At 41.4% G+C, this 12,691-nt stretch overlaps 1 protein-coding gene across 1 annotated transcript; it reads right to left on the bottom strand.

Moving 5' to 3' along the window:
- Window positions 1-4,660: 4,660 nt before the first annotated feature.
- gpr137bb (G protein-coupled receptor 137Bb) lies at window positions 4,661-10,440 on the bottom strand. Its single transcript, XM_070984472.1, has 7 exons — window positions 9,882-10,440; window positions 7,901-7,950; window positions 7,503-7,725; window positions 7,172-7,321; window positions 6,919-7,047; window positions 6,678-6,799; window positions 4,661-6,528 (listed from the first exon to the last, which is right to left on the bottom strand). The coding sequence occupies exons 1-7, from the start codon at window positions 10,281-10,283 to the stop codon at window positions 6,411-6,413; spliced, it is 1,194 nt and encodes a 397-aa protein (XP_070840573.1). The 5' UTR covers window positions 10,284-10,440; the 3' UTR covers window positions 4,661-6,410.
- Window positions 10,441-12,691: the final 2,251 nt, after the last annotated feature.

Here is a 12,691-nt window from a genome sequence, read left to right as displayed (position 1 = left end):
GTTATCGACACATGTACTGATGTGGAAGTTTTACAGTTGAACTGAAACTTTTCAGCTCGCTCGACTGAATCCACATCGTGTCATGTGACACACGGGAGGTGCACAGAACTTCAAAAATGGCTTCACAACCAAGAAGCTTGCAGCCGCTGGAGGTTTCTCCTCTGAACGTGGATTTCTACACGTAGCTGAAAATGGCCGGTCATTTGCAGCTTTATTGGCCACTGTGGCAAGTGGATGATTATGTGTTTGTGTGTGTGTGTGTGTGTGTGTGTGTGTGTGTGTGTGTGTGTGTGTGTGTTTGTGTGTGTCTGGCTGTCTGCCTGTGTGTGGATAATCAACAGTTGCAGCTATAAGATGATGAAAAATGACTTGATTCAGTCGCAGATTTTTGCTCTTTTGCGATAACTGACTAACAATTCTGTTTGTTTTTGGACTAATCATCTGTCTGTCTGTTGCTGCTGTGTATTTTGTAGAAGTGCAACCTAGTTTTCTCCAGCATGCTTTTTGCTTCAGCCGGGTTGTCTTCAAGCACAACTTTAATCAAAACAGATTTATTAGATGTATTTGAACAGGAAAACTAGGAGTTCTTTTGAGATTAATTATTGCTTCAGTTTCTTATTTCACGCTGTAAATTTCCTCCTAAGTGAAATGGAGGTGTGATGGCACAGAGATGAGAGGATAATAGACTGTGCTAGCAGATCAGCAGGAGGGTGGAGGTGTTACTGCATCATGTCCAGTGCTGACCGCTATGATGGGAACATGTGAGGCTGATCGTGTGAGATCAGCACACTGTAAAAAAATCATTCTCCTTAAAGGGTCAGTGTTATTCTATTTTCTTTTTATTGTCAACAAATCCCATGTGCAGACTCGAAGATGTTAGTCTGTCACTTCTTTTGGACTTCCTGTCTGGCTCTCAGCCATTGGTTCCCACTGAAGACATAAACCTTTAAAAACACTTCTCAAACATACAGTTTTAAAAGGTAGTCATTTCCTGAAACAGCTGCTCACTGTAGTTTTTATCAAACAGGAGGGAATAGTGCATTTGTTAGGGACAGCAGGACTGTGTGTGTGTGAGTCAAATAAACTACAGTGTGTGTGTGTGTTCATGGTAATGAAGGAACATGTCAGCCAGTGAGACAGTGTGGCTCATTGAAGTGTTTTTAATGGAGGAAGAAGATCTATCAGGCCGTGATACACACTCCGTACTCATGGGAATTGTTGGCTGTAAGAAAACTACAGAAATCACCAGACTTCTCCTTTAATGAGACAAACACACAGAATAACTGCTGATCACAAAGAGATGTGAATATCATGATACAAGCCTATTTAAATAATTGATGATGCCTGTTAGGATCAATAAGCAACATGAAACAAGCAAAGGACGCAGAGCTTATCTGTCTTTTGGTGATGTCATTAGACTGTACGTCATGTTCGTAATGTTACCCGTAGGTTTCTGAAGAGCAGGTAGAGCATCAACCACAGCTGGGTGTGATGGGCTGAGTCACCTGTCAACCACACAAAAACAAAGACATTATTATAACTCGGAAAGACACAGTTTGGCTGTGAGAGGAAGTGCAGGTTAGGATATTTTCTTTGATGTCACTCTTCAGCTATCAGGGTTGCAGTTTGTCACATGTTAACAAAGTTGCATAGAAAGACGCTGATGGCCTCAGCAGCCGGACGAACTGGTTTATGAGGCGTTGTTCCAGATTATTACGGTTACTCCGGCTGGAAGTTTGTTTTGCTCAGCAGTAAAAGTGTGAAGTGGACCAAAGAAGTTTAAGTTGCTCACGTTTGTTTTCTGTATTTTTATTTGTTTGTGATGCCCAGGAAGTGTTTTTCTTTTACTCAGCAGTAGTTTTGGGACGTGATGTTACGATAAGTAATGTTTAAGCTTTTTTTCTGGTCATACAGTATATGAGGGTTAAGCTGATGTATGTATACATTTCAAAATAAGAGGTAATATTAAATGTAAAATGTCAGCTCCTGCTCGGTCTTGTCTTGTGCTTTAATGCCATGTGTAGCAGGCTTTTTGGGGGATGGGGAGGATCTGAAGTATCTCTATGACGCTTCAAAGACTGTCAGTTGAATTCTGTCATGAATTCTTTTGTCTATTTGGAGCTAATTATTCTTTCCCAGGCTTTTCTTGTCTTTACAGATCTACAGATACCAGGAATCAACCAGAAGGTGTTGATTAGTGGAGCTTGTTAGTGGCTCGTGCACAGCCTGTGAGTCTGTACAGACTCCTTAAATAATCCCTGCACATATTTAAGGCCTTAGAAGCTCCTTCAGTGTCACCACTGTTCAGACCTTCCTGTATTTATCAGAGCTGCAATGAAGTCTCCTTTCAAATGGTTCAGATCTCCAAATTTAGATTCCAACAAGACCAGCTTTTATCGAGCAATAAATTTAGTGGCTGACTCAGTCCTTCCTGCAGCCCCTTCACAGTAAAAGCCTTCCAGAGGCTCTGCTGTTCTTTAAGTCTTTTGCTTCGTATGGTTGTGCTTTGGTTGTGTTTGATTATGTTATTGTTATGTTGAAGAATTCCCATATTGCTGCCTAAGTGACACCTTTAGATATATTTATACAATAAACAGACAAAAAAAATAATAATTTGCAGCTGTGTGTGTGAGATTCCTGAACAAAACCACAATGTAAAATCGCTGACCTGAATCTGATAAGCAGTCAGCGACGGTATAGGAGGTCAGAGCAGGAAGAAGGTGTGAAACAAACGACGGGAGCTGAAAGATCAAACAAACAGCCTGCTGATTGTGGTGAAGGTGAAGTTGTGATGGTTCAGAAGCTTCTCAGAGAGGAAACAGTTTGTCTTTTTTTGTGATTACGTTTGAGACAGATGACTTTTGTTCACGTGACTCAATGAGACAGGAAACAGTCGTCTGAGTGCAAAACATGAGGCGTGTGTGTTCACCGAGACAAAGACTGTGTGTGTTCAGTGAGTTATTTGTAAGAATTGATTCAGCTGTTTGCTTTATTATAGTTACTTTTCATCTTAAAGAGAAAACTTTTTTATGTATATTAAAACTAAACAGTGAAAGAATTAGTTTGATATGAAACACGATGAATAAGATTTGTACCATTCAAAAGCCTTTCTGAAAATAATTTTATAAAAATCACTTTAAGGCTCATTGATTTATTCATAGTTTAAACAGAATAACTGAAAACATTGAATTACACAGTTATTATTTTCACTTTTTCTGTTTTATTTTGCACCTTTTAATCATAATAACACATATTTATAAATGCAAAATTAAAGGCTGTTACAGTTTGAATCTTGTAAGCAACTGAAACCCAAACATAAAATCTACTCTCAACTGAACTCAGTATGTTAAAATTATCACAGATAGTGAATTATTTGAATATTTTAGTTTGAAAACCATCAATCAGAATTAACTTGAAAGAAGTTGTGTGATTTCATTAACTTGATTTTCAGTTTTTGTTTTGTTTTTGTGGTCTGAAAGTGTCCTGTATTACAAAAACTGTATTTAAGTCGCTGAAGTTCAACTGGTCGGTATCAGATAGGAAGTTTTAAGTTCAAAAGTCAGATTTATATCATTAGTTCAGTAGTTGTTACATTTCACGTATAGGTGTTCAGTCACTTATCAGATTTAAACGATAATATCACAAGTTATCAGTTAATTAAGACAGTTTATAATTATTTCAGTGTGTGTGTGCGTGTGTATGTGTGCATGCCTTCCTCTGAGCCTTGCATGTCCTCCAGCAGCTGGATGTCCTGTTCTGTCCACTCATCAGCCTTAAAACTAAGTAGAGAAAAAAGAAGGAACCTGCTTCAGATCTTCATGCTTTTCATGTTGAATCCAATCTGTACAGTTTGTAAACGGCAGCACAGGTGAAAGTTTTTGGGGTATTTTTTTTTTCGCTGTCAGATCTCTGAATATATATAGTTGCACCATGTTGATGTGTGTGCCTGTTGAGTATTTATTTGAAAAGAGGAATAAATATTTCTGGACATCACCGAAGTCTTGAGCTGGTTTCTGACTGATCCTGATCTTTCCCCCTTTGGATGTCTTAAAGGAATAGTTCAACATTTTGGGACGGTGGCTTTCTTTCTGAGAAGTACCTCTGTGTGAAACATAACCCTGAGCGGTTTTGACCACCACGCAAGTGACACATTGTCTGTCCTCCACAGATTCAACTTGCTGTTGGTTTCACTCGACACGTTTGTTGACGTGAAGAATTCACACATTGTGTTTGGTGAGAAATGAATATGAACAGAAACTTTGTTTACAGCACCTTTAAGTGTAGAGCTGCAGTCAGGACGGGGTTAGCTTAGCCTAGCATAAAGACTGGAAGCAGATGGAAACAGCTAGCCTGGCTCTGTCCAAGGGTCAACTAGACTAGAATCTACAGCTGTGCTAGCTTCTCTGTGAGGCTATGCTAAATGCTAACATACTGACAACAGTGCTAACACACTGATGCTTAGCTAGTATAATGTTAACTATGTTGACTATCAGAGTTTCACATGTTAGCAGGCTAATATTTGCAGGTTTGAATGCAGCAGAGGCTGATGGGAATAGTTCTCAAGCTCACAACATGATGAATCTGGTTTGTTCAGAGGAAGAGTTTAATTATGAACTTCACTGGTCGCTCATTAAAATGAAAGGATCAAGAGATCAGCAGGTTTGTTGTGATGACGACCAGAAGGTCATTTTATTGAAGCTTTTTGTGCCGACACGCCACAAACACACAAACCACAAACACAAAAGAACAACAACAAAACACATGATCTCAGATCAACTCTGCGGCTGTACAAACAACTTTCTGTTAGAAATATAGACTTTAAGCTTTTTTCTCAACATTGTGACAGAAATGTCAACACTGCAAAACAAAGTGCGTATTCACAAATATGCGACGGTGGGTTGAGATTTAAAATCAGGCTTTTGTGTGGTTTCATCATCAGATGATAAATATCTTCATTTATCTAAAAAGAAGTAAAGCCAACCCAAGATTAAATGATGTGTTAATATGTGAATATTTTGAGGTGAACATCAAAATGACACAGAGGTGTTCAACTGTCTGGTTATTGATATTTACAGGATATTGATCATGTTAAATCAACAAACAGTGCACATGTGTGTGTTATGATGCATTTAGTTTTACAGGCTTTGACGGTTTTGTCTCTTCCAGGCAAAGATTTCCATAAATGACTCGAGGAGTTTTTCAAACATTGCTCAGGACAGGAAATCAAACCATCTATCAGCTCCATGTTTGATAGGATTCACAGCATAACAGGCTGGAGTTTAACATTAAAAACTAAACCTTTGTTAAACTGTAAGATTGTCTCAAAGTGTGGACACACTCACCACTCAGTAAAATAAAAATCACAGTAACATCTGGAGTGTCTGAGGAATAATTATCTCAAACCAAATGAAGAATTGTTCGACTGCCTGAATAATAATAATTGAAAAACTCCCCAAATGATCAAGAAACATTCTCTAAAACATTCATCACAACATCGTCTACGTACTGTGGGTCTAAAAAACATGGACTTCCTCTGAAGCAGGGCTCCTGCACAGTGTTGGTCTGGAAAACGTCTACTTATACTAAACACCAAGAACATGTCAAAAACCTTGGTGTTATCATTGACGCAGATCTAAAATTTGAACATCACATTGTAGCTTTTGATGGATTTCCATTAATGAGGTTCAGACGCTCAGGATGATGTAATGACTTTGGTGATCTTCTGACTTTTCATGTTTCACCATCATCAGGTCAAAATTTGAATGTGTTTACTGCTAATTAGCATACTAGCACACTGAACATGTTCCAGATTTAACATTAGCATGTTAGCATTCTGATAGTAAGCACGTTAGCAGGCTGTTTTGTGCATTTTGCTCTGAGCAGTGCCGTGTCAAAGATGGACTGTGGACTCTCAGTCTTGGTTCTGTTTTTGGTTCCCTTTGTTTGATTATTTATGAAACATTTTACTTCCTGAACTGTTCTGGATTCTTTGTTTTAAGAGTATCACAGTGGAGGCTCCACTCATTTCCACTCATGCAGATTTTTCACCAATTTAATTCTTGTTTTTGCAAATCTGTTGAACAAATTCTACAAATTGACAACCAGGTCATAACCTGGTTAATATGAAACTGACACACCTGAAATTTTGTGCAAACCTGAATAGTAAAGGACAGGATTTGTCCAAACCTTGGACTGTTACCGTGTATTGGAGCGTCCTGAGGGGCATTTCAGTATTAATATCTTACGCTTTAATGACAAATTATGACCATGTAGGAACCCTGCTGGACTTGACGGTATTTTCTCTAAATTCTCTACTGTGACTCTACAAACTGGTACATCAGTGATAATAAGAAACACAATAGCTGATCGGTGTCAAAGTGCAGAGTGATGCTGGACAGTGAAGAGAGGAATTATGGGTAAGGGTGGAGCTCTCCGGCAGCAGTGGCGGTCAGGCGCTGCTCGTCACTGTTGGTGTGCACAGTGAAGCTGCTGTGGCGGCTGCTCCAGTCGTAGCAGTCGGAGGAAAGACTGTTGGAGAGACGAGAAACTGTTAAACAGAAGACTGCAGCCAGATGCTGATTAGCTTAGCTTAGCTCTGAAACCATATTGGTTACAGCTGTTTTAATGAAACTGAATTCAGAAATACCAAATCATGACATTGGTGATGATGTTTGTACCTTGCTGATGCATTCTGGGGAGGAATGCTCCACGCCAGGTCGTCGTCACTGTCGTACCGGCGAGGGTTGTCAAAGAAATATCCTCTGGAGGAGAGGACGTGGTTTGGTATCCCGGCAGTGCTCTGTGGAAATGAGGAGTCATCGTCAATGAAAGCTAAACACAGAAGCTCTGCAGTGATGCCAAATATTACATCATTATAGGTAAGTACGTAGGTCGCCTGACCCTGCCAGGAGGACTCACCCTTTCCTGAGGTGGCCGTCGCACCCTAAAGAAGAAGACGACCAACGAGGTGGGCAGCAGCTCCCAGACGAACAGAATCACCCCGAACACAATGTAGCCAGCGTCTCCTAGCGAGGACCGCAAGTCTGCCTGGATACACACGGACAGGTCAAAGGTCAGCGGCAAAAAGTGGCATTTTAAACTCCTGACTTCTGTTTAACCAGTGAAACACCACGTGGACAGACACCTGTGCCCATGAGTCTGAAAAACCCACCTGGTCCGAGACATTGTACCAGTCATAGTCGAAGGAGTTGATGGTCTCAATGTCGGTGAGGGCGAGCACCACCAGGTTGTAACAGGCCCGCGATGCATACAGCAAGACCACCATGATGCCAATCAGAGTCACCTGACACACTGATGTCCCCTGCACACCGAGATATTATATATTATTTTTAATTGTATGTCTGTGTTGTGTAACTAATGATATTTTCAAACCTGGAATATCCTGAAATTTCATCCAGAAATTGGGGCCTGCTGAGGGCCTCAAAAAGGTTTTGATTGGCCCTTCTTATTTTAGAAATCTCCAGAGAAACCTGTGACTTTACCTTTGACTCCAGGTAGATATTGGCCAGTGACATCTTGGCGACCTTGTAGAGGCAGACGGAGAGCGAGATGGCACAGAGGACGAACAGGCTGTCGTTGATGGTGACCCTCACCAAGACAATGGTCTTGACGTCAGCTGCGGCCATTTTGACCATGAGGGCACAGACCAGATTGACCACCAGAAAGAGAAGACTGACACCCAAGAAGACCAGGTACAGAGGAAGTCTGGAGGAGGCAAGATGGGAGAGAGTTGGTTAGGACAAAGTACATGAAGGTCACTGAAATAGTTTAATTCCATGCTTCGTCTCATTTATTGATACACTTTGAAAGTTTTGGAGGTAGATTATGGCAACAGATGAACTGAGGTGCTCAGTCTGATTGAGTTGGTTGAAGAAGTTACCTGTACTTGAGCAGTGCAGGTGAGTACTTGGACTTTGCCTTAAAGTAAACCTGTGAGGGGAAAAAAGAGACACACTGAGAGTAAGACGTGTTTCTTTAGCCTGGTTGCAGATTTCTGAATCTAATCCCCAGTTTGTTCAGTGATTCAAACAGATCAGGTGTTGAGCCCCCTGACAGCTGTTTCTGATGTAGATCAGTCACAGCTCTGTGGGGGGCAATTAACAATGAGGACACCGGTGTCCTAACAAGCTAGCTATAGCCGTGAAAACTAGCCACAGAAAAAAGACATTCACAGCTACCTCATGCAGCAATTTGCTGAAACATTTAGACATGCACCCACAACAACACAGCCCAGGCTGAAGACAGTCCATGGCGGTGGAAGATGCCCAACGTTTCAAGAGCCAACAGCCTGCAGCTTTTCAGTCTTTATTTTCTGGTCTATTTCAGAATCCACCAGCTTCTGTGGATGAATGGGTGGAATAGAGAGGCAGCTGCTGCACTGATTACCCCCCAAAACTGTATGACTTAGCTGTCAGTCCAACATTATGTGATTCATCCAACAATGGGATGGTTGATGCTGCACCTTCCAATGTTTGTTGCAATTTGACCCAAAACAAAGACCCTCAATACCCCCTAGGCTGAATGACTGCAGCGGGTCAGCCATTACTTGTAGGGTTGGAGGTTTGATTCCCAGCTCCACCTGTACACAAGTGGAACTGTTCTTTAGTAAGACACTGATCTTCAAATGTCTCTTGACGTGTGCACGTGCAGGAGAAACATCAGTCGCTTAGACAAAATTCGCTTAATGAAGTTAATGAATTGAAACAAATTTGTTTGTCCCAAAAAAAAGTTTAAGTGGGTTAAAGTTTTGGCTGTCAGCACAGACAAAAATCATCATTAGCCTTGAGCGTCCAACAGACTCCTCACTTTGGAAATCAATGGAAGTAAATGGTGAGGAACAGTAAAAACAAAGCCAACTGTAAACCAACTGGGTTGGTTTTTACTGGTCAACAACAACAAAGAACTAGTTAATCTCAATTTCTCACCACATAATCCCTGAAAGATGTTTGAATCAACTTGTAGTTGCTAAACAAGTTTTTCTCTCCTGTTAACCGATGGTACAGGATTTTATTCTCTCTCTCTGACGATGCCGATCATCTCCATCCACACATGTAAGTAGAAATAGTTAGCATGTGCAAATTATTGCATTTGCCTGACATGCTAATGGTCAATAATGGATTAAATAAAAGATCAGTCGAAGGTCGAAGATGATGTCTCCATTCTTAATCCCACCTACCCAGCTCTGACTGGTTGATTGTTTCTAAAACCATTAGAAATTACTGTCGATGGGGCTCCCTGGTAACTCCCTTTGCTGCATGTCATCCTTTTTCTCTCCCACCTTTCCTGTCTCTGACCAATAAAGGCAATGATCCCAAAAAAATTAAAAGAAATAACTGTCAACAAGCACAACACCGTATTTGAATCACTGAAGTCTGGAATCTGTAGTGCTGGTCTTGTGCATCGTTGCAGAAGTATTATCCTGAATATCAGCCTGATGTATTTGGTGTCTGGAGTCTTCAAGATCTGGTTTAGACTCCTGACGGAGTTTTGGGTGCTTGAGCAATGCTTCATACTGATGGACTCACTGATCTGGTCCAGCAGGGTTAAAGAGGTCAAGGAGTCATTTCTACACCAGGCTGAAAGTCGGTGTTGCACTGCCCTCTCTGGTTGAAAGTTTCAAGACTGTTGCATCACTGATGGGTGTGGTCAAGACTGAGCCCTGCTGCACCTGTAACCACACCCAGCAGTGATGTCACAGTGCACTAACACACCCTGGAGTGCACTCCGACATCACTGCAGTGAAGAGTTAAAGCACTGGAGCTGCTGTTATATTACTCTTGAAAGAATGCTGTGGGCCAGACTTTAAGCTACCAGTGTCACCAGCATCTCCTCCTCCAGGGCCAGTGGCAGTGCCCCCTCACCTGTGCACAGTAGAGGTTCATGAGGCTGAGCGTGAAGAACTGCAGGCAGACGGGGAAGCAGTAGAGCAGCCAGAAGGCGAAGGGTCCGAGTGCGTTGGCGGTCACACAGTCTCTGAAGTAGAAGGAGAAGAGGAGGGCGCGCAGGGCGGCCCACAGCAGACACAGGAACAGGAAGGCTGTCTGGTAGCTGAACCGTTTGTGTCGGTATCGCAGCACCAGCCACAGCTGGGCGTAGACGAAAGCGAAGAGCAGCGAGTAGAAGATGGTGTAGGCGATGGTCAGACCCAGCTTCACATAGGGGGGGATGGCCGGCATGATGGTGGGAGGGGGAGGGAGGTGGGAGCCGTTACCGGCATGCTGCTGCTCCTGTGCCGGGTTCCCCTCCATTTCCTCCCCATTCATCCCCCCTGTGCTCCCCAGGAGAGGGAGGGAGGGAGAGGCGGTTAGAGACAGAGCAGCAGCCTCTGATCTCCGTGGGAAGAAGCAGAAACGTGTTTCAGCTCGTTAGACGGATCCTTTACATCCATCGACTCTCCTCCAGACACACCGTCTGACTCACAAAGAGGAGGAGGAGGAGGAGAGACACCTCCCCTCTTTTTGCCGGTGCCTGGTGGAGAGCTATTGGTGGTGTTGGTCACATGATCACACTCCCCAGGAGGTGATTGGCTGAGCGGCAGGAGGGATGCTGCAGAGAGAAGATGAAGGTGGAGAGATGGATCTGGAAGGAGAGAGAGGTAAACTGGGATCTTTGGTTCCACCCACCACACACACACACACACACACACACAGAGTGTCACAGCAGCATCATACGGGCAGCTTCGACTGATACTGCTTTTTACTGGCCAGTACAGTATCATTCAGATACCGGTGGATATGGACGAATGAGAAATGTGATTATTTAAGTGTATTTTTTAGGAATGCTTTGCAGAGAATGAATGCGTGAATGAACTAATACACAATCATGAATGAATAATAGGATGAATGAATGACATAGATGGACAGATAAATAACTGACAAATGAGTGAATGAACAAAGATTAATCAGTGAACCATTGAATGAAAGAGTGGGTGGATAAATTAACAAATGAGAATTAAGGTTTTTGAATGAAAACTTGCTGAATGAACAAACTAATGAATAAACACTTGAGTTACAGTACCAATGACTGAGTAAATGAAAAAAAAAAAAACAACTAAATGAATGAATGGATGTATGTGTACCAGAACATAGTAGTATAAATATAATAGTATAACAGTATAAATATTTTGTGTTTTCTGAAGCTCGGATCAGTTTACAGACATGCACACAACCTGAACAGTATTGATCAGTTCTGTGGTGAATCTATATTTATCACCGTTAGACTGTATGAGAGTATGAATGAATGGCCGATATCCATCCTGATATCAGTCAAAGCCTAATATAGACCTCCTCCTCCTCCTCCCGCTCCTCTTCTTCCTCCTCTTCCTCTCCTCTCGCTGCAGTGTTTCTTCTCTTATTACATAACAGCAGGTTGTTAGATAATAGAGGAAGCTGTGCAGCTCGTCTCAACATGCTGACGACAAAGATACACACTTTATTCAGCGCTCTGCTTCTGACTTTTCCTTCCATGTTGTGAGACGACATCAATTTGAACCAAATATCATTTTAATCCTGAAGATGTTTGCTTCAGATCATCCTCAGATTGAAAAGGTTATTTATGTTTAAGCTTTCAATGTGTCCTCATATATCTCTAAACTGAATATATGTTTATTAAGCAGGAGTTGTGCAACGTGTTAACTGATTATCTTGTAGATGTATATATACTGAATATGCTAGATATGATGAAGACATGAGGACTTCGCTTCCTTTATTTAACAGGTTGAAAGAAAAATATAATTATTTAATCAAATTATGCTATTTAACAATAGTTAAATAGTGTCACTCAAGCACTCTACTTAAGTACAATTTTGAGGTTTGTTAATCAGAACTTTGTTTTTCTTTTTTCCCAATAATCATCTGATGACCTCTCAGATTTATCTGGTGACCCTTTGGAGGGGCCCAGCCCCTTGGTTGGGCACCACTGGACTGAGTAGCTCACTGTATATAAAGTAGATGAAAGTAGCTCCACCAGTAAAATGCTGCTTTAACATTGATGCTTCACTAATAATGTCACATAGAATCACCCACAGGAGACATTTTACTGCACAACCGGTACTTTTACTGCATGAACCTGACAATACTAGTGTACTTTTACTATATGAAGCTTCTTAGATGTAGCAATTACAAGTTGATAGTAAAAATAGGAAAATTAATCTATGTATGTATTTGTAATGCAGTTTTAAAAAGAAATCTTCCAGGACTAAATCCATCTCGACAGAACATAAATATCGTAAAGCTCAGTGAGGAATCAGGGAACGTTTTTTTATTCCTACTCTGTGAAGCCGGCAGCCGTTAAACTCACTGACCTCGTGTTCTTATTCAGTCTGACTTGAAGTATCTACAACATGCATATAGACATAAAGATATATGAAGTATTTTGATTCTTATAAAGTGGCAACAGTGTTGGAGAAACACAATGCAGCTAAACAGCCGAACATAAAAATACATCACAGTGAGGGAGGCAAAAGGTTTGAAGCCGCAGCAACAACAGCAGCATGACAGGCATTAATGAAACAACTGAAGATGATGAAGGCTGAAGAGGAAATAAAAGGAAAGGAGGAACAGAGGAGAATGTATCCAGATCCTTTACTTCAGTACAAGTAGTAATACTACACTGTTAAATACACCACTACAAGTATAAATCCTGCATTTAAATCCTTACAAAGTTTTAAAGT

Source organism: Chaetodon trifascialis, chromosome 2 (assembly GCF_039877785.1).
Source record: "Chaetodon trifascialis isolate fChaTrf1 chromosome 2, fChaTrf1.hap1, whole genome shotgun sequence".
Lineage (NCBI taxonomy): Eukaryota > Metazoa > Chordata > Actinopteri > Chaetodontiformes > Chaetodontidae > Chaetodon > Chaetodon trifascialis.
Note: the sequence above shows the minus strand (reverse complement) of the source record. Positions and strands in the feature narration are given on the sequence as shown.

Bases quoted from the DNA above. Each gene is read 5' to 3' on its own strand.
- gpr137bb (XM_070984472.1), bottom strand. From the start codon at position 10,283: ATGAATGGGGAGGAAATGGAGGGGAACCCGGCACAGGAGCAGCAGCAT. The intron at 7,048-7,171 runs GTGGGTTTTTCA...GTGTGTATCCAG, and splicing joins GGTACAATGTCTCGGACCAG to GCAGACTTGCGGTCCTCGCT. The intron at 6,800-6,918 runs GTGAGTCCTCCT...TCATTTCCACAG, and splicing joins GACGGCCACCTCAGGAAAGG to AGCACTGCCGGGATACCAAA.